The sequence below is a fragment of the Lytechinus pictus genome, chromosome 2 (assembly GCF_037042905.1).
Source record: "Lytechinus pictus isolate F3 Inbred chromosome 2, Lp3.0, whole genome shotgun sequence".
In the NCBI taxonomy this organism is placed as follows: domain Eukaryota; kingdom Metazoa; phylum Echinodermata; class Echinoidea; order Temnopleuroida; family Toxopneustidae; genus Lytechinus; species Lytechinus pictus.
This window is the reverse complement of record NC_087246.1, coordinates 37293473-37315264: the sequence shown is the minus strand read 5'-3', so window position 1 is coordinate 37315264 and position 21792 is coordinate 37293473. Positions and strand designations below refer to the sequence as shown.

Below are 21792 nucleotides of genomic sequence, written 5' to 3'. Positions count from 1 at the left end.
AATATACTATTTTTTAATGCATGGATGATCTGATACTCGAATATAAATCATAATTATGTTGTCCCGATTTAAGATTCTTATTATAAGATTTTATTTCAGTTTTCATTGGAGAATATGCTCAGCTTCTTCTTCAGCGGAAACTTTTCCTTTCATAGACAAAATCCTAATGAACTACGCTCGGCCTCATGAACCCGCCCCCTTTTACCATACCGTGCATATCATATCCCGGTTTACGTTTACGTACGGTACGTGCGCATGACCCATATTCGATAGTGTGACTGGTAGTAAGATTTTTCCCCTCAATCAACAAGATGGTAAGACTTATTTGGAACTATTTCTACAGATTTTCTATTTAGAATAGGTTGATAAGATCTTCAACAATGATACTACTAAAGTATCTACTCATGAAATATGTATCCCGGGCTGTAATTTTAAGGCGGGGCCCGTTTTTTTGTACATGCCATGCATGCACAACGATCAGTACCGCGGACAGTGCAGACGCCGGTGGCATGGCAGGCGATGGTTCGTGTAGCAGTAGTACGCGGTACTTAAAAACGGTTAGGATGGTCGATGGGGGGTCGGGTGTCCGGACACTATATCTATGAAGCCTTCTTTTTTGTCTTTGGATTACGCTAAAAATCTGAATTCAATGGTTGTAATCATCTTCTATTTTGTTTTCTATAATATTTCCTAATATTTTGTACTAAAATTGAAACTTCGCTTATAAATTTTTCCAAATCCGATATGGCAAATGACTTTCTATAATTTATAAACGTTAAAAGTGATCGTTCGGACACACAACCTGTCCGAACATACAACAACTGGGTACTGTATACAAGATGAGAATGCTAACCTCGTACACCGAACTACGTGTGGCACTGGATTTCTATTTTAGTCGGCAAACATCGCTTCCAGCGTTCTCGTCAGGATTTTTCTTACGCATGTCGGAAACCCGCCGATTCAGTGGTGGCCAAATTATATGTGATGTTGTGATTTTCACATGCGCTTTGATCCAAAGTCAAGTTTCATTGCCAATCCGCGAAGTTCAATGTAATGCTGTTTTAATCGGCAGCACACACCAATATACCTAAAAGTGATATCCGCAAAAATATTGGAATGGTAAGTTGTTGTTTATCTCAAAATTTAGCGGTCTTTTTTGTGTGTGTGGACATGTTTTAAAGTGTTTTGAGGTGTTAATGAGTTAAAATATATTTCATATACCTTTCGTTATGGACTCCCGTTCACCGAGATGCAATATAAATCACGCATTATTCTGACAACGGCGGAAAAGAAATTAAAACAAAATAGAAGTCACAAACATCACAGATTAATGAACGATCGATTGGGAATGTTTTAAAATTGTTTTGAGGTCCTAATGAGTTAAAATATATTTTATATACCTTTCGCTATGAACTCTCTAAGAAATATAAATGACGCATTATTCTGACAATGGCGTAAAGGAAAATGAAATAGAACAGAAGTCACAAATAGGCCTGACTTGAAACAGATATTTCAATATTCGGATACCCGACACTGAAAACCGGACGGTATCCTAAATTTTACCCTGAAATATAAAAAATAATATCCATTTGCACTTATTTGAGTTATATTTAAGATTTGCAGTTATATTTGAGTTTTGAACCTATCCGATGATGGCGAGAGTCAGCGTGCGCTAATTAAAATATTTCTGAAAACCACAAAATTACGAGAAGCTGAATATTTTGGGTTGAGTCTGTTTTGCAATCGGATTTGACTAATGTGAGTTAGCGTGAGGCTACGGCTACAAATGTAGATCGTATGACTAAGCTATTAGTAAATGACTATTATTTGAGTTATACAAGTCGGGCCTAGTTACGATCCCATTTAATGGTTGCGAGAGTATGTGTGTTTATTTTTTAGTTCCGATCGAATGAAATAAGATGCAATGAATTTGACCGAGGCGAGTGTAAGTGCGAGTCTACTATTACTAAAAGTTTAAAACCAGACAGGCCTACATCATTCAGCTCACGCACGTGCTGTCCTGTCTGGACGTGTCTGGAGTGAATCGTCCGATATATATTTGGTCACATTACACTCGCTACACCTTCAAATAGGATCGTACTTGGAATATTTTCATTTTCATGTCGGGTTTCTCCCCATTCCCCAAATTATAGCCAAGCTTCTCATTTCTCAACTTCTGAAACATAATCACACTTCTAACAAAGATTCAAGACAAGATTTAATCAAAGTAACTAATCACTTACATTCATCACCATTAAGTTTTACTGCAAAACACGTCGATTCACAACCGACCACATACTCGGCAGGCGCGCATCATAAACCTTTCTGGCACGATACCGCCTTTTATGTGTTGTTTACGCGATGATGGATATCAAAATTTATTGTGGATATTCCATTTAAACTGAAATAAAGGAAAATGTGTGTTTTGTAATTTATATATTAAATATTAATTCATGAAAGAGATTTTCAATTGACAATTATCATTCTTTCATAATTCTCATCATCATTCATCGCTATCATCTTCATCAATCTTGATAATCATTTAAAATCATTTTCATTAGCCATCACTCATCATCGTCATTCATTTCGGTTTCACTCTCATTATCATTCATCACAAAGTCCGCCATTATCATAATCACCAGTAAATCAGTATCATAATAATTGACAGTACACATTAAAACAGAAGTCGAAATGAAATTGAGTTGGTGAGCTGAACAGATGCCTCGATTAACAGGCATTTTTAACTTTCAACTTCTTGCCAGTCAAGGATATTTTGATAGGAGGGAAATACGTTCTCAAGTTTTCCTCCACACTTTTAACTTAAAAATAACGCTGTTTAAATATTTAATCTACTTTAATGATTTAATCCCTTCATTCTAACAACTATCGTTTAAAGTTTAATATACAATGAGTTACGCATTTGAAATCATCAAAACATAAGACGGGAAAGAAAAACGATCTTAAGCGACGCCATAGTAAAATCGCCATCGTTGTCAGAATGGAACTTTACTCCATTCACGGACGGTCATGCTCCAAATCTGATATAAGGTCATGTTTCAAAACTGATATAAAAACGATGGTTTTCGGCGGGAATATATTACCGAAGAAGATAAATTGATATTGGTGATTATATTGGCGACTAAAACTTATAAATTTTGTTGGTGAGTCTTACTAAATTTAATGAGTTTTTGTGACAGGAAAGTGGTTAATCAGTGTCCACGGATACCCGAACCCGAAAAATGAAAACCGTTATCTATCCACGCGGGCGGAAACCGTTCGGATATCCGTTTGGTGGCAGCACTAATCACAAACATATCAGATCACTTGGATTGTGAAGTGTCCCGGAGGTATAAACCGGGGTATAAATGAAAGTCTTAAAATTGTTGAAGATTCGTAACATATTTGTAAAGAGTTTTGATGTGATATCGACATGATTTATGATATAAAATCATTCCCCGAAAAGCAAAATGAAGCTCAGCTCACAGCCAAAGCAAGCGATACCTTGTTCGTCATAAGGTACATTGCGTAATACTTTGGGTGACCCAGCTGGGCCGGGTCTGTCATCAAGACTCGAGACAACAAATTGAGATAATCTGTCGAGATTTGCTGAACCATTAAATCAGGTAAAGTCGAGATAAAAATCGTTTCTCATGGGACTCATTTTGGCAGCCACTGAGGTGATTTTAAAACATGAGCCATGCGAGCAATTGCTTTGGGTGGTGATGAACATTTCATTGATTTATTTTTTAATCAGCGACTTTACAAATAAAAAATAATACAAATTCTAATAAAATTTAAAACTTCAATGATGGATTTTCCTCAATCTTTCACCAATACTTATCATTATTTTTTCTGCTATCTTTACAATAAACTTTTTGTCTGGGTGAATTAACACCCCTTTTATAATGTTTGGTCAATTGAAAATGACACCTTCGTATCATGAACGTGTGTTTTCAGTTGTGAAAATTTGGAAATATACACAATCACTGATTTATTTTTACCATGTTATTTTTTTTTTTCAGAAAATTGAGACCTTGAAAATGTGTTTTTGACCATTTTCATAATTTTGCAACTCAAATTTCCTTTAGAAAGATATTGCAAAGTCTTATGCATATTTCTGATCTGTACGATGCAGGATCTAGGGGCTGGGGGGGGGGGAGTTGGCATGACATATCGATTAGAAATACCTAGTAAAAATTTTTTTTATAGATATTTTTAATCGATATGTCATGCGGTCTCATGCCAACCACAACCCCCCCCCCCCCCCCCCGCCCCTAGAACATCAATCAATAGAAGAAACTGTACACATATGTGAAGAAATTATAGTCTGTTTTAGATGAAAGAATGAAAAATAAACATTGAAAACAAGCATTTTAGCCGTCAAACAAATAACATTAACTTTACATCTCGCTCCCTGGATCTCGCTTTTCTCCTTTCACAAAATCATGCCCGCACGTGTCGCCCTAGCCCTACTTCCAGCCAACACTTTTTTAGTTGTGACATGACAGCAGATCAGAATGACATGAGAAATTGAGAATGAATGTTAAGAATATATTCAACTCACTATTGATGCAAATTTCATTTTGTAAAAAGACATTTTAGAACAAAAAATATTGCAGAAAAGCTTAACGTGTCGAGTTTCAGCAGGTCACTAGCATTCAAACGAAGAATCATGGCATCAATTTTATCATCTTGAAATTATGTGCCATGGCAAACCATATTGCCATGCCAAAAAAGTATGCCCATGCCCATGGCAATGTCATATCAATTGGCACGATTGATTTCCATGGAAAAAAAATGAAAAGCTGGATAGTGGATATATCCCTTTCCTTGTTTTTTTTTTCATGGATAAATGAGAATCACAAATTCATGGGTCAGAAAGCTATTGTGCAGTGTCAACAGGCCGGTGCTCAAACTCTGCTTGGTATCAATTGCGGCGAGAAACGGGTTTTCCTGGGGCCTGTTGTCAGAAAGAGTTGTGATCAAACGCAGCTCCAAAAATCAAAGCATCTTGATTTTTAGCCAATGATATGCGTTGGGTTTCGTGTAGCTAGTTACGGGCTCGATTTTTTTAGTTGCGTTTAGACACAACTCATTCTGCAACAGGCCCTGTAAACATGCAGCTATTTTGGGGGGACGTGCAATTGATACAAACAGGTGTCGCGTGCTGTTGGAGAATAACCTGGGCAAACTTCTGTAATTGTAGACAGCACCAGTACGGCAGTGTTCTCGATGGCCTAGTCAGTGATTTGGGGGGCTAGAACAAAATAAGTTCTTGGAAGGAAAGTGAAAAATGTTATCGAAAGACAGTTCATGGACATAATTTTTGTCTCACCTGCATAGCAGAGTGAGACTATAGGCGCCGCTTTTCCGACGGCGGCGGCGACGGCGGCGGCGGCGTCAACACCAAATCTTAACCTGAGGTTAAGTTTTTGAAATGACAGCATAACTTAGAAAGTATATGGACCTAGTTCATGAAACTTGGCCATAAGGTTAATCAAGTATTACTAAACATCCTGCCTGAGTTTCATGTCACATGACCAAGGTCAAAGGTCATTTAGGGTCAATGAACTTAGACCATGTTGGGGGAATCAACATCAAAATCTTAACCTAAGGTTAAGTTTTTGAAATGTCATCATAACTTAGAAAATATATGGACCTAGTTCATGAAACTTATACATAAGGTTAATCAAGTATCACTGAACATCCTGCATGAGTTTCACGTCACATGACCAAGGTCAAAGGTCATTTAGGGTCAATGAACTTTGGCCGAATTGGGGGTATCTGTTGAATTACCATCATAACTTTGAAAGTTTATGGATCTGATTCATGAAACTTGGCCATAAGGTTAATCAAGTATTACTGAACATCCTGCCTGAGTTTCATGTCACATGACCAAGGTCAAAGGTCATTTAGGGTCAATGAACTTAGACCATGTTGGGGGAATCAACATCAAAATCTTAACCTAAGGTTAAGTTTTTGAAATGTCATCATAACTTAGAAAATATATGGACCTAGTTCATGAAACTTATACATAAGGTTAATCAAGTATCACTGAACATCCTGCATGAGTTTCACGTCACATGACCAAGGTCAAAGGTCATTTAGGGTCAATGAACTTTGGCCGAATTGGGGGTATCTGTTGAATTACCATCATAACTTTGAAAGTTTATGGATCTGATTCATGAAACTTGGACATAATAGTAATCAAGTATTACTGAACATCCTGTGCAAGTTTCAGGTCACATGATCAAGGGCAAAGGTCATTTAGGGTCAATGAACTTTGGCCAAATTGGGGTATTTGTTGAATTACAGCCATAAATTTGAAAGTGTGTTGGTCTAGTTCATAAAACTTGGACATAATAGTAATCAAGTATCACTGAACATACTGTGCGAGTTTCAGGTCACATGATCAAGGTCAAAGGTCATGTAAGGTCAAAGAACTTTGGCCACGTTGGGGGTATTTGTTGAATTGCCATCATATCTCTATAAGTGTATTGGTCTAGTTCATAAAACGTGGAAATAAGAGTAACCAAGTATCACTGAACATCTTGTGCGAGTTATAGTAGTTTTCAAAATCAGCACTGCTGCTATATTGAATCGCGTGATGCAGGTGAGACGGCCAGAGGCATTCCACTTGTCATTGAAATCATAAGAACACTGATGTTCTGCATGTTTCCTTTTATGTCTAGCCTCCAACTCAAGCTGTAGGTTCTGAGGATCAGGAGAAGCTGCTGGAGGAAGCCCAGCAGGTTGTCAAGGTTCAAGCCTTCCAGATGAAGAGATCTCTTGTAAGTAGTGCAGACTGTACAGTCATACAGTCAAAGATAATTAAATCAAAGATGTTTTTGTAGATTATGCATGTTTATTTCATTATCATCACTTAGAGCAGATTGTTGTCCTGATCGATATGATACAATTTTTAAGAAAATCTGGTGGTGAAAATGGGGACAGTGTGGGTAAAAACCCTCTAATTTTGTGTATGAGCCATTTAACATAATTGTATGAGCAAATCAAGCATCCTTGTAATTTATCATTGGACTAATTGAAATCAAACAAAGTGAAATTATCAATAATCTTTTACAGTCACCTTAATAACACTGTGCATTGAAAAATGCGCTCAGCCAATTAGATGCAAAGATTTGTGGTAGCTTATAACATCTGTCAAAAATTTCTGATAAATCTCTTAATGAAATGCTCTAGACTCTCCAGAACTAAGATTCATCTTTGTTTTTTTTTCTCTCTCTCTTTCTATTTGCTCTTCAGGATAAAGGAAAGTTGATGGATGGTTTGAAGAATGCATCCAACATGCTTGGAGAGCTACGTACGTCTCTGCTCTCACCCAAGGGTTACTACGAACTATGTATCCTACCAGCTGCAAAGTCTTTGTGTTGAATTAGCACTAGACAGGAATTCATATTGTTATTGTTTTGATGAATTAGATATTTGATTGATAAACTTGATATTTGATTTAATATTACATATTTGATTTGATATTTGACTTTATATTATTAATTTTATATTTAATTTGGCATTAAGTGTTCATGTACAGTAAATGTACTGTTTAAAAAGAAGTTGAGGTGGGAAAAATGAAAATAATTGTGAGCTTTTTTTTTGCAACATAAAGAGCTCAACTGTGATAGCCATGTTATGAATTAATAATACTTATTAAATGTACTATTTTTATCATGAAGCCATCTATTAAATTTACTGTACCATAGAATAAGAAAGAAAATACAAGAAATGTTTTGTTTTTCTGGAAATGTGACATATGAAGTTAGTGTTGATCTCATACTCTACTGATATATAATTCCTTCCCTTTTCCAGGATAGCTATGTAAAATTTAAGACAAGCAAGTTGATCAATACATGTAGCTCCTGCCGTATACATGTAACCAGTTGTTCAAAATTGCAAAGTATTCATGTTTTTTGTATGATTACTATTATTCATATAATATTGACTGGCTTTGAGGGAGATACCCTATATATTTCCTGAAGTAGTTATGTATTGCCGGAGTCTTGACGAGGGCAATATGGGCATCCTGAGGGAAATATAATGTATCTCCCGAAAATTAAAGCCAGTCAATATTATTATTATTACGTATAGGCCTGCAGCTGTATTTGTGGCAATTTATGTCTGTTTGCCTGTTGGTAGTTGAGAATTCAGGTTATTCGTGAATTGATGAAGTAATTATCCTAGCTAAGTAATTGTGACGTAAAGTGTAAACAGCACAGACACGCATCATGCATGGCACGCAGATACACTTCACATATACAAGTCTTTCGCTTGGGTTTGATGAAATGGGAATACGGATATTATGGGCTGATAATTTACTACATAGGCGCAATAGAAGAATGACAAATTCGCGAAGTAGGGGTGTGGATATTATGGTCCCTAGTCATTCATCTGGACCATTGTGATGTAATTTGTGTTGAGTTAATCAATCAGACAGACAAAATGCACGTTTATATGCCTCATTCAGGGAATTATTTATGATATTACTGCCTTAACAACCGTGATTTGATAGATATGAGTGTGTGTGATGAATTACGTCATCTAGAACAGTACCTTCTTGATGAGTACCAAAAAGGTCACAAGATTGCTGACCTCTACGAGCTGGTCCAGTATGCAGGCAACATTGTCCCTCGACTGTAAGTTTTTTGCATTTGCCGTCTAAAATAGATTGTTAAAGGGATGGTCCAGGCTGGAGATATTTATATCTCAATAAATAGAGTAAAATTCAAAGAGCAAAATGCTGAAAATTTTATCAAAATCGGGTAACAAATAATGAAGGTATTGAATTTTAAAGATTTGCATTATTCCGGTGAAACAGTTCTAGGCATGCGTTCATGAATATTCATTAGGTGGGCTGATGATGTCATATCCCCACTTGTTCTTTTATATTTTATTATATGAAATTAGGTTTATTCAAATTTATCTACCAAGAACTAAAACAATTGGATTGACAACTGATTAAGGGCATTAGTTATTTATTGCCACAACTTATGTCATCGTAATGGAGACGCATCATTTACACATGTATGAAAAAATTAAACAGTTATGATTTCATGTAATTACATAAGAAAAAGGAAAGTGGGGATTTGACATCATCAGCCCACCTAATGAATATTCATGACGATGTGCATATAGTTGTTTTCACAAAATATTTATAAACTTTAAAATTCAATAACTTTGTTATTTGAACCCCGATTTTGATGAAATTTTCAGCATTTTGCTCTGTGAATTTTACTCTATTTATTTGGATATAAATATTTTCAGCCTGGACCATCCCTTTAATTGATTGTAAGACTACGATGCATACTGATTGACAACTTTGTCTGTGCTGTCTGGTGATTCAGTTTTCCGTCAGGACTGCGAATTCATTGTTTTCATTTTTAGGACCTGATTTACTTGCAGTGGTAAGGTATCATGTGACAAAAAAATCTATTGTCATGTTTTTATCGTTCAGTACAATGCTGATTCAATCTGAAAATAGTCTTTTTAACAACGGGTCCAATTTCAGGAATTCTGTGTTCTTCCTGTATTCCATGGAATTCATTCCATATTTTCCATATTGCACATAATTGGGGACTTTAACCTAATGCAATGGCTGTGCTTCCTCCAGGTATCTGCTGATCACGGTAGGTATCGTCTACATCAAGGCGCACCAGAGCTCTAGGAAGGACATCATGAAGGACTTGGTAGAGATGTGCAGGGGTGTTCAACACCCACTCAGAGGACTCTTCTTGAGGAACTATCTCCTGCAATGCACCAGGAACTACCTGCCAGACACTGAAAACGATGAAAGGTAGGCCAGCCACAGTTTGATTGATGATCAGGAGAGGATTATTTTCATGAAACAATGGTGACTTTCACTAACTTTTAGCCAATCGGGTGCAAGGATTTCAGTAGCTTGGGTTGCTATGTGGGCATGCGGGAATGTGTTAAAACAGCATTGTTTACTTATAAGCTTGTATATGGTGTAATGATAGCAATACTTTAATAACATTTTTTGAAATTATTGAATGCCTTCCATAATTCATACAGGTCTATTGCACAGAAAAATTGACAATGACATCTCTTCCAATAAAATTTAAGTTATTGATGACTTTAGCAATTAAAGTGCACTTCATGATGCCACTTTTCAAGCGAGGCCTGTACAAGATATGGTAAAATAAATGTGATATTTTCTCTGAAATGCCTGAGATGGATAGAGAACTTTTCCATTTATCAGTCAGTTCTATTTCTCTATTAATCTGATTTAAGGAGAACATGCCTGATTTTCTTCTCTTTTTTTAGTGATAATCCGGAGACCGCTGGAGGGAATATTGAAGACTCCATTGATTTCATCTTGTTGAACTTTGCCGAGATGAACAAGCTGTGGGTTCGCATGCAGCATCAGGGTCACTCTAGGGATTGGGAGAAGAGGGAAAAAGAGCGTAACGAGCTCCGGATCCTGGTGGGGACTAACTTGGTCCGCCTCAGTCAACTGGAGACTGTTGATGTGGAGAGGTATAAGAAGGTGAGTTATGATCCCTTTCTTACCGTTCGGATTGTGGTCCTGGTTTGGATCAATCTGATCTGGCTTAACTGCAGCCTATAGTCTTGGCAGAGGGTTCCACTATATCTTTACTGTTATGCTAATCGTAATCGATGTGTCGGACGCAGCAAAAGTATGACGAGTGGCTGTGGAGCAGTACCGCCTATACTCTCTCGTCCTGCTTCAGCCGTTTTCTTTTTATAACGATGGGACGTATTATGGTATCACGCTCTGTGTCCGTCCGTCGGTTAACTTTTCCTTGTAAACGCGATAACTTCAATTTAACTTAACCTAGGCTCATATAATTTGGTATGTATGATACTAGCATGGATACCAGGAAGCCTATTGATTTTGAGGTCAAAAGGTCAAAGGTCAAGGAAATGCGATAACTTAAGTTGTACTTAACCTAGGCTCATATAATTTGGTGTGTATGATACTAGTATGGATCCCAGGAAGCCTATTGATTTTGAGGTCCAAAGGTCAAGGTCACAGTGACCTATTTTCATTGTACCCTTCTGCAGTCCTTGTCAACGCGATAACTTAAGTTGAACTTAACCTAGGCTCATATAATTTGGTGTGTATGATACTAGTATGAATTCCAGGAAGCCTATTGATTTTGAGGTCGAAAGATCAAAGGTCAAGGTCACAGTGACATGTTTTCACCTTACCCTGCTGCAGTCCTTGTAAACGCGATAACTTCAATTTAACTTAACCTAGGCTCATATAATTTGGTATGTATGATACTAGCATGGATCCCAGGAAGCCTATTGATTTTGAGGTCAAAAGGTCAAAGGTCAAGGAAACGCGATAACTTAAGTTGTACTTAACCTAGGCTCATATAATTTGGTGTGTATGATACTAGTATGGATCCCAGGAAGCCTATTGATTTTGAGGTCCAAAGGTCAAGGTCACAGTGACCTATTTTCATTGTACCCTTCTGCAGTCCTTGTAAACGCGATAACTTCAGTTGAACTTAACCTAGGCTCATATAATTTGGTGTGTATGATACTCTAGCATGGATCCCAGGAAGCCTTTAGATTTTGAGGTCAAAAGGTCAAGGTCACAGTGACATATTTTCATCGTACCCTTCTGCAGTCCTTGTAAACGTGATAACTTCAGTTGAACTTAACCTAGGCTCATATAATTTGGTGTGTATGATACTAGCATGGATCCCAGGAAGCCTATTGATTTTGAGGTCGAAAGATCAAAGTTCAATGTCACAGTGAAATGTTTTCACCTTACCCTGCTGCAGTCCTTGTAAACGCGATAACTTCAGTTGAACTTAACCTTTGGGCTCATATAATTTGGTTTGTATGATACTAGCATAGATCTCAGGAATTCTATTGATATTGAGGTCAGACAGTCAAAGGTGAAGTCGCCACCTTCCACTTTTCTTGCTTGAACGATATCTCCATTTTCCGCTTTACAGGCGGGCGTATTATGTGCTCGCCTTAGCGACACTCTTTTTATGGACTGTGATCTGATGCAAAAAATTGACACCAGATATTCATCAGATATTTGTCACTTAAGATGTAGTGAATAGGCAGTAGGTGCTTCACATCCACTCTTGCGTCAGAGGTTTCTTAATGCGTTAAGCGTAACATCAAAGATGTAGCTGCACCATACGCCTAGATTATTGGCTGGCTTAGCTGAAGACCAGCAATGTTGAGAGGTACAAGAAGATTGTTATGAGTCCTACAAGATCGAAAAACCACTAAATATATCTTATTAGACAAACTGGTAATATAAAGTGGTTGTGAGATAAAGCAAAGACTGAATTAGATAAAAGTGGCAACAGACCATTTGATCATTGGACAAAAGGACATTTTCACTAAAAAAAAGAACCAAACTTAATGCTAGTAGGCATTGAGATCATAAGTTAGATCAACAAGACAATCTAGGAATTTATTCTAAGTGGGGAAATCTCACCTTTTCTGTTTCTGAACACTGTCGATGTTGAGAGGTACAAGAAGATTGTTACAAGCCCTAAAGTTTGAATAGCACTATAAAGTATTTACGAAATTCTCCATAATGGGTAACGAGACGATCTAGGATTATACCAACTGTGGAAATCGCACCTTTGATATATGTTTATTTGATCCAGGACATCTTGCCTGAAGTGATAGAACAGGTGGTCAGCTGTAGGGATACCATTGCACAGGAATATCTCATGGAATGCATTATCCAGGTTAGTAGACAAATAGTACACACCTTGGAGGGCACTAGTAAGAAGTGCGGGTAACTATTATAATGCCCAAACAAGATGATGTTAAATACATATTTTATGAGATATTAATGCGGATCTGTGTTATTTGATAATACCATCCTCATCTCAAAACACTGACCGGTACACATATTCATTTACCAGTCATTAGCAAGTTTGCATTTTGGCTCAAATAAATGACTTGTCACATGATCCGTTTCAGCCAATCATTTGATTAGAATCCGTATCACAATTTTACTAAGTGTGTGTGAGCAACTCCAGGGAAATCCACCAGGAAGTGTTTTAACCCTTTACAAGCAAATGCTGCTAATTGCATTAGGTAATTTCAAGTTGAAGTTTTCACATGGTGGTGGTGTTGGGCTGATATTTACACCAGCCACCATTAGAACTAAGAAGCTCGTGTTGGGACTCATTTCACCAGGAGCCCATTCCATAAAGACTTCAAACTACTCTGAATTTTCCATTGTTATTGCTACCATGGAAACCTTGATTGTAATTGGCTGCTGAGCCCTGTTACCATGATAGTTGCCAAAATGAAAAAGTTGCACAATAGTCATATCTCTGTATGAAACTGGCCTCAGGTGTTGAGTTATCAATAAAGCCAGTGGTATCAGTTTTATAAATCCATTGGAGTTTGGTCTGGCAGCCAAATTTTCCACTCCTGACACTAACACGGCAACGGAACTTGAAATATCCCGTGATTTTCACCCATTGTTTATGATTTAGTCCTCTCCTTCGCCTGTGTACAAGATAAGCTAGCAAATGGCTAGAGTGCAATAGTGACATGTAAATTCTAAAGAATGAATATCATTGTAAATATTTTCAAATATAAATTGAAAAATATATATGTTTAGATAGGGGGAAAACTGCTTCATAGAATTTAGTAACAAAAGAACTCTTATCCAGTGCAGCTGAATATATTTCATATTACAGCTGTGCAATACAAATTTATGAGTAGATAATTTATGAATTTAAGAAGCAGAAAGATCCTTCTCTTGTCTTTTTTTTAGGGGGGGGGGGGTAACCTCCAACAAAATCATTGTCACAGTACTCATTCTTTAAACTGTCAATTTATTTTATTTCAGATTTTTCATAGATTAATCAATTGGAGTTTGGTCTGGCAGCCAAATTTTCCACTCCTAACACTAACACAGCAATGAAACTTGAAATATCCCATGATTTTCACCCATTGTTTATGATTTAGTCTTCTCCTTCGCCTGTACGAAATAAGCTAGCAAATGGCTAGAGTGCAATAGTAACATCTAAATTCTAAAGAATGAATATCATTGTAAATATTTTCAAATATAAATTGAAAAATATATGTTTAGATAGGGGGAAAACTGCTTCATAGAATTTAGTAACAAAAGAACTATCCAGTGCAGCTGAATATATTTCATATTACAGCTGTGCAATACAAATTTATGAGTAGATAATTTATGAATTTAAGAAGCAGAAAGATCCTTCTCTTGTCTTTTTTTTTAGGGGGGGGGGTAACCTCCAACAAAATCATTGTCACAGTACTCATCCTTTAGACTGTCAATTTATTTTATTTCAGGTTTTTCATAGATTTATCAAAGCATGTGTGCAGACACAATTTAAGTATCTGGAATAAATACATTTTCTATCCCATTTGTAGGTATTCCCAGATGAATTTCACCTCCAAACGCTGAGTATGTTCCTGAAGGCATGCGCTGATCTTAATACTGCTGTCAATGTCAAGAATATCATCATCGCCATGATCGACAGGTACACTTCCTATTTGAAAAAAAGGGATTATTTTGGTGATATTTGCTCTTAGAGTACAGAAATATAGAGTCTGCATGCATAATTCAACCTTTTAATGAAGTATTCGACTTACAGAAGCATTTTTCATACCAGAATGTAAAGAATGTGTCATGTACATCTTCATGTAAGTCCAACATATATCTCTTTTCCCAAGAGATTTGATTTATGCAGATTCTGCATAAATTAATGGGTTTCTGACTAAAATCTTGAGTTTCAATTTGCAAATCATTTTGATTTTAAACACATTTAAACAGGTACTCAAGCCAGCAATTGATATGAATCTTCGAGTTGATTCAAAACTAGCAAAACTCTGGAAATTAAACAAAAGTGGATGAAAATTATTGAAGTTATGGCATTTTTTTGTTGTTGTTGTTGAAAGAGGTCCATGCATGACATCCTGGTTTGTGCAATGGACACTTAATGAATATGTTCTCTCCCCACCTTTTTTTAAATTGCATTTTATCATATGAAATTTATAATAATTAAATCCTTATGCTGCCAGTTAGGGAGAACAAGTACTGTTGTGCCTGTGTTTGCATTCACTGAAGTACATCTTCTGTCTGTCACCTTTTGGTGGAGTGTTGTGGTCCATTGGATTAATTTCTGGACTTTGAAACAGAGGGTCCTGGGTTCAAATCAGAGCCATGGCATAGTTTTCTTCAGCAGGACATCGATCCACATTGTGCTGCCCTCATCACCCCAAGCGAGATAAAATGGATACTTGGCAGGAATAAATTCCTTGAAATGCATGTACGCTGTAAATGGCTTCCATGTATCCAAGTTCTTTGAAAACCCATAGAGATATTATATCATAATATGATATGTTCTTGTGTTCTCTTTTCAGGTTAGCGTTGTTTGCCTGTCGCGACGACACTGCAGGTATCCCATCGGATCTCAAACTATTTGACATATTCTCACTTCAGATTGCTGGAATCATTGAGGTAAGTTACACTCCCTCCATATTTTCCTCTTAGCCAATCAGATGCTAGGATTTCAGTACCTTGTAACAAGTAATCCATGAAAAAAAAAATTATTTTTTATTTGCTACCATTTACTGTTCCTGCGCAATAAGGACTGCGTCCTGGAGGATATATGTATAATATGCAATCAGTTGTACAATTTAATATCACTGAGAGCCTTCAGCACACCTTGTTCAAAAATTGAAATCGATTGTAAATGAATAATAAAGAATAATGGATTTGTATGGTTCACTTGGTGCTCAAGGCACTCCTATATTACCCCGGCTAAGTTAGTCTACCGATTCCGGTGCTCACAGCTTTTCGAGGAATTGCTTCCTGCCGGTACCCATTTACCTCACCTGGGTTGAGTGTAGCACATCGTGGGTAAATTTTTTGCTGAATGAAAACACGCAATGGCTGGGATTTGAACCCGTGTCCATTGGATTGTAAGATGAGTCTTAACCACTAGACCGTGACGCCTCCACATATTGATTGAATCTCTGTATTCCACACCCAGGAGGACCTTGTAACATGAAAATATACAATTGTACAATTTAGCGTAACTATAGCACACCATGTATGATGTACCAAAACTTATATTCAATTAGAAATATTAATTCTATTTCTGTATGCTACACCATTCTTGTAATCACAAAGCATTCTTTATACCTCGCCAAACAAAGTTCGAAAGTGGGTACATGCATATGGGAATCCGCATATGGTTGGGTGGATAGGCAATGTATTCATGTGTGCATTTCAAGTCTTTTTTTGTCAAACCACTTCCTCCGTTTCTTCCCAATGCTCATGAGACTTGGCACATGCAATGATTCGGAGTGAAAATAGTATTGATTTAGTTTTGGAAATTACATCACAGGCAATACGCTGCCAACTTTCATTTTTATTCTGCAGTCAACAGCCAAGATCTTCCCCACACTTTTTTTAGGTGTCAAAGTGACAAGTCTTCTTTAGAGAATAAGAGATGTGTGCATTGTAAACTGAAGAAGTCCTTCTCCCTTTCGGACACTGCATGATATAATATTCTGCCATGGCCTTAATCATATTGTATTTTAAACAAGGAGCTCATCTCCTTTGCTCGTAATAAATCTATGTTTTCATTTAAGTAATTATAATTATTCATACCTGTTAAGTTAACACCCTGCTTAAGCATTGGTAAATAGTAAGTAATATGAAATAACCTTGAGTATCATCTGACATTGCAATATTACAAAAGTGTAGTCACTGTGGTAGTTGGATTTTCCCCAGTTGTTAGAATTCAAATTGCCATCTGGTGTCCTCTCTCAGTAATGTTTTTATTTTTGTGTAAAATGAGTCTTCGATCATTTTCCTTTACATATTTTGGATATTAGAAAGCTAGAGACAAAGATTTTATCCTAATTTGTTTTTTCATGCCTGAGAAAAGGGATCTCATAAACAAGGCAAAATTTGCAGATATTTTGTGGGTGCCCTTATTAGGGCACCCACATTCATATAATTTGTTAATGAAGTGGCAAAGTTTGCAGATATTTTGTGGGTGCCCTTATTAGGGCACCTTCATTCATATAATTTGTTAATGAAGTGGAATGAAGTGAAATTCAATCGAAATCGGACAAGGAATAACAAGGTTATGACATTTTAAAGTTTTGCAGTATTCTGGTGAAACAGGCATGTCTTTATGAATATTCATTGAGCAAATTGATGATGTCATATCCCCACTTGTTCTTTAGTATTTTATAATATTTAATTAGGTTTATTCACATTTCTCCTCCAAGAACTAAAAAAAATTGGATTGACAACTGATTTAATGCATTAAATATTCATTGCTGCAACTTATTTCATTATAAAGGAGACATATCAATCGCACATGTATCAAATGATGAAACAAATATGACTTCATGTAATAACAAGAAAAATGAAAGTGGGGATGTGACATCATTAGCCCACCTGATAAATATTCATGACAACATGCATTAAGTTTTAAAGAAATATTGCTAAACTTTCAATTACTTCATTATTTGTTATCAGATTTTGATGAAATTTTCAGCATTTTGCTCTGCGAACTTTACTCTATATAAATATTTTAGGCCAGAATACCCCTTTAATATACCAATCAATGATGATAAAAAATGAATTCTGTGAAAAAAGGAGTTATTTTATTGTGGAGTTATACCAGCACTTTTTTAGAAAGTAGAGTATAAATCATGTTTAGAGTGTGGGCTAAAAATAAACCTTAAGTGGTATATCTCACTTCATGATACATCATTTTATAAAATCTTTATAACTTGGGGATGTTATTTGACTCACATCTTATATAAATTTATTGGTATAGATATTAGGTATTTTCATGGTTCATAAATTTCCATTTTTTTCATATTCTTTGAGCTAAATAATTAAAATGATAAGGATTATAAAATTTGAAATATTCTGTTGCAGAAATGACAAGAAACATATCAGGACTAATCAGGGGATTTACAGAATTGATATTCATATACATGTATCATTCTAAGAAGTCATTACTGTTTCTGTTATGAATGGAGTGTAATTAATGGCAGACATGAAAGCGAAATCATAATCATGTCACTTTAGTAAGCCAAACAGATAGACACGCACGTTATGAAGTGCTGGATCGCACAGTAAACTCTTGTTGGAATAGACCTACCCTTTGGGTAGGTGTTACACACCCTATGAAGGTTTAGCAGTGAACTTGAGTTTCAAGTTTATGGTGCTGAACACCTTTTTGTGTTCTAATATTATAGGCAATGGTACGTCTTTAGGTGCAATATTTTCTGTATAATGCAATAATCATGCATCACTCTATTATTCTCATGTATTTGCTGTGAATGTTATGAACACACATGAAACAGTAAATAAAAATCATTCTCATTGTGTATTTCCAGGCCCGTAGTGACATGCCCACCGAGGACATTGTGGCCCTCCAGGTTTCCCTGATAAACCTGGCTCTCAAGTGCTACCAGGACAGGGTAGATTTCATTGACAAGGTTCTAGAGACGACAGCAGCCATCTTTGAAAAGCTCAAGCTAGAACAGTGAGTATCACTAAGTAGTGCTGTAATGAAAAGTGTTAGTATGCAGAAACCAACCTCATGGTTTTTTAGTCCATGCCCAACTACAATTCAATATTTTCAACCCTCTTGTAATAACGATTCACGTGTCAATATTACTTCTGTTTGTTTTGCTGAAATTCATGTACCATTGATATGTTATTTGTCTTTACATGTTTCTTTATCTATATATAGTATTGTTCTTTTGTATCGTGTTCCTTTATGATTTAGAAATAAAGACTGATTGCTATTTCATCTTTGTTGTAAAAAGAGAAATGCCTGGGACCATATTATATATTTCGGGGGGGGGGGGGGGGTTAGTAAATATAAGATTAAAAGTTGACTGTCCATCTTCAGGAGTTGAGAGATTTATGTGTCATTATAATATAGACTACGAGATCAAAATATTACATCCTGGTTAAAGAATCCAGGAAATGTGTGAACAGTTTTGATGAAGATGAAAATGAAGAAAAATTGTTTGATAATTTACATGCAGGGTTAGATCTGATCGTTACTTTTTACTATTTCAAATTAATAACAGTGAAATCTGCAAAGGTGTAACCAAAGTATGAGTGTTTTTTATAATTTGCTAATCCTTTGCTGTGTAGATATCTTAGAGGCAGAATATATACCTCAATTGTTATTTTATTAGGTAGATTAGTGCTTCGTGGAACATGTACATTATGACGGTACACTTCTGTAGTAAGAAATCTGAAGCCATGTTACATAAAACTTTAATAGCAACCAATCCCGGGGCTAATATCTACAATTGTTCACTAGGCCTGGGAGTAAACATCGATCGATCGAATGGTTCGAATGGCTTGCCCCCGATCGCTAATCGAATAGCAAAATTTGCCCTGTTCGAATGTTCGGCAGATCCCGATTATAACGTTGGGATAACTCGAATACCCAAGTAATAGTAACAAAATGACAAGATAACAATGATGACAACAGTTTTGGAATACTTGATACAGGTTTAAAATGATGTTACCGGGGTAATTTGTCAAAAATGAACAATGTTTGTATCACATTCACAGTTAAACACCGACCTGAAAGAGCTCCGAAAATATTCATCCCACTCGGCCTTGCCCTCGATACACAATATAAGTCATCGTCTGCGTGCTCAAAACAGAAAGTAAACACACAACTACATGTAGCTCACTTGAGCTTATTGGACCTTGATAGCCAATGAAACTTTTTGGGAAACGAAAGAAGATTATGAAGAAGAAGCCACCTGCGTTCCCTTTTCAGGAAATAGATTGACCCCTCCCCATCTGTGTGTGTGTGTGAAGGAGAGAGAGAGAAAGATAGGGGGTGGGAGCCGGAGAAATCCTTCTATGTTCCAAAACAATGCAACCTTTTTTATACCAGCCCTCACACAATCAAAACAACACTCTAACACGCGCCGCCGCCATCACCGGAACTGTGTTGACTCGTCTCCAAAAATAGACCCAGTTATACATGTAGGTTCAAATTTAAAAAAAATGGAATTTTGAAAGGTATTTCAAATGAAAAATTATTTCAAACACAAATATTTTGCAAAATGTTTTTTGAAATACATGTGTAGCATCGTGTGCAGTGCCACAAGTGGGGGTGGGGACATGGTGTGGGCAAGGAATTAAATTTTTTCAAGAAGTGAAATGCACCACCTGTGTGTCAGTCTCAAAGAATACTTCATGAATGAGTTGTTTACTAAGACGTCTTTGGACTCTGCTGATCTGGGCTGATTCATTCATTTGCAGGGGTGTGGCACCAGGGTACCAGCATTGATTTAGGAAAGATTTTCATTGGAACAATAAACTGAAAGATTTAATCTCATTTCATGTAGTTTCTTTATATGAAAATCATGGAGAAGGGGAAAAAGGGCCTTCTTTCATTTATGATAAACATGTGACTTTGATGGAGATTCCTTCATTCGGGAGGTCACCATAAAGTAGGTCAACTATTGTGACTTAAAGGACGTGATTCCCGACGAACAATCAAATCATTCGATTGTTTTTTTTTCAGGAAATAATCGAATGGTAAAAATGACATTCGTCCCAGGCCTATTGTTCACGTTGATTATCATGTGTGATCAGTCACAAAAATCAGCCACACAATCGATCACTATGCTCTGTATACTTTGCATGCTTTGTAGTTGCAATCCATGCTTTTTATAAAGCAACGTCATAGGCCCATATTCTGAAGTCATATTTAATTTAAAATCCGGTCTCAAGTTGTGATTACAATGTGGATAGCCAATTGCGACACAGATCTCTAGGAGTAGTGGTTCAATTTATCTACTAATTTGTCGGGTGGTAACGAAAATAGTTTCATCCACCATTGGATTACAAGGAAAGAGCACAAGTAAATGTAAGAAACATCATTGAAAGCAACATTTTCAAGGTTTTTGGCTTCCGAGAACTTTTGCACAGAGCGAGACCATCGCCTAATTTTAACTAGACTCTAAGTACCAGACTTCAAGTACGGGCCATAGGTTTTCCCTACTTTCCTCCACATAATAATTACTAGCTGATTTATGAGAAACATTTTCAATTTCACCTCCCTCGGTGTAGCCTGAAATACAACAGTGCCGTTGCCAAGGAGCTGCAGAGACTGCTGAAGATACCTGTAGATTCCTACAACAACATCCTGACCCTGCTCAAGTTACAACACTACGTGCGCGTGGTGGAGTACCTGGACTATGAGGGCCGTAAGACAACCAGTGCGTACATCATCAACAATGCCATCGATAACAACCTTCCTGTGCCCAGCCAAGAGCAGGTTGACCAGATCCTGACATTGGTGGCGCCCTTGGTGAAGGATCAGCCAGATCAACCGGACGAGGTGAGTTCTAGAGTGTGCAGTGTGGAATGAAAAATGGTGACAATTACTCTGATCAGGGAGGTGTATTAAGTATTAAGGAAGGAGCAAGGTCAAGCTGCTCGCAGTTGATCCCATGCTCCAAACCGCCAATAATTTATGCTCTAATCTGCATCTGTTAACCAGTGCTGGCCGCACAGAAGCGTTGTTAGCCTAACAGAGCGCTAACAGTAAGCCCAGTCACATCTTTCGGATTTTGAAGTCAAAACATTTATTTCAATGTGTAAGTAATGCATTGTTGTAACCTTAGGCATCGCTGCCACAATACCGGTTGTAACAGGGCCTCTGTTAGCGCATTGTTAGCGCCAACAACGTTTCTGTGCATCCAGTACAGGTGGTTAGATAACAGAACACATGAATAATA

The 21792-nt window shown here is 36.8% G+C and overlaps 1 protein-coding gene across 1 annotated transcript; it reads left to right on the top strand.

Moving 5' to 3' along the window:
• The first annotated feature begins 220 nt into the window (after window positions 1-220).
• Window positions 221-21422, top strand: LOC129254282 (vacuolar protein sorting-associated protein 35-like). The gene is made up of 11 exons (XM_054892734.2): window positions 221-314; window positions 6693-6791; window positions 7267-7363; window positions 8528-8651; window positions 9626-9808; window positions 10300-10522; window positions 12645-12728; window positions 14401-14510; window positions 15394-15490; window positions 18403-18551; window positions 21122-21422. The coding sequence occupies exons 1-11, from the start codon at window positions 312-314 to the stop codon at window positions 21420-21422; spliced, it is 1470 nt and encodes a 489-aa protein (XP_054748709.2). The 5' UTR covers window positions 221-311.
• The last annotated feature ends 370 nt before the right edge of the window (window positions 21423-21792 follow it).

Bases quoted from the DNA above. Each gene is read 5' to 3' on its own strand.
- LOC129254282 (XM_054892734.2), top strand. The intron at 6,792-7,266 runs GTAAGTAGTGCA...TTTGCTCTTCAG, and splicing joins TCCAGATGAAGAGATCTCTT to GATAAAGGAAAGTTGATGGA. The intron at 7,364-8,527 runs GTATCCTACCAG...GTGATTTGATAG, and splicing joins CAAGGGTTACTACGAACTAT to ATATGAGTGTGTGTGATGAA.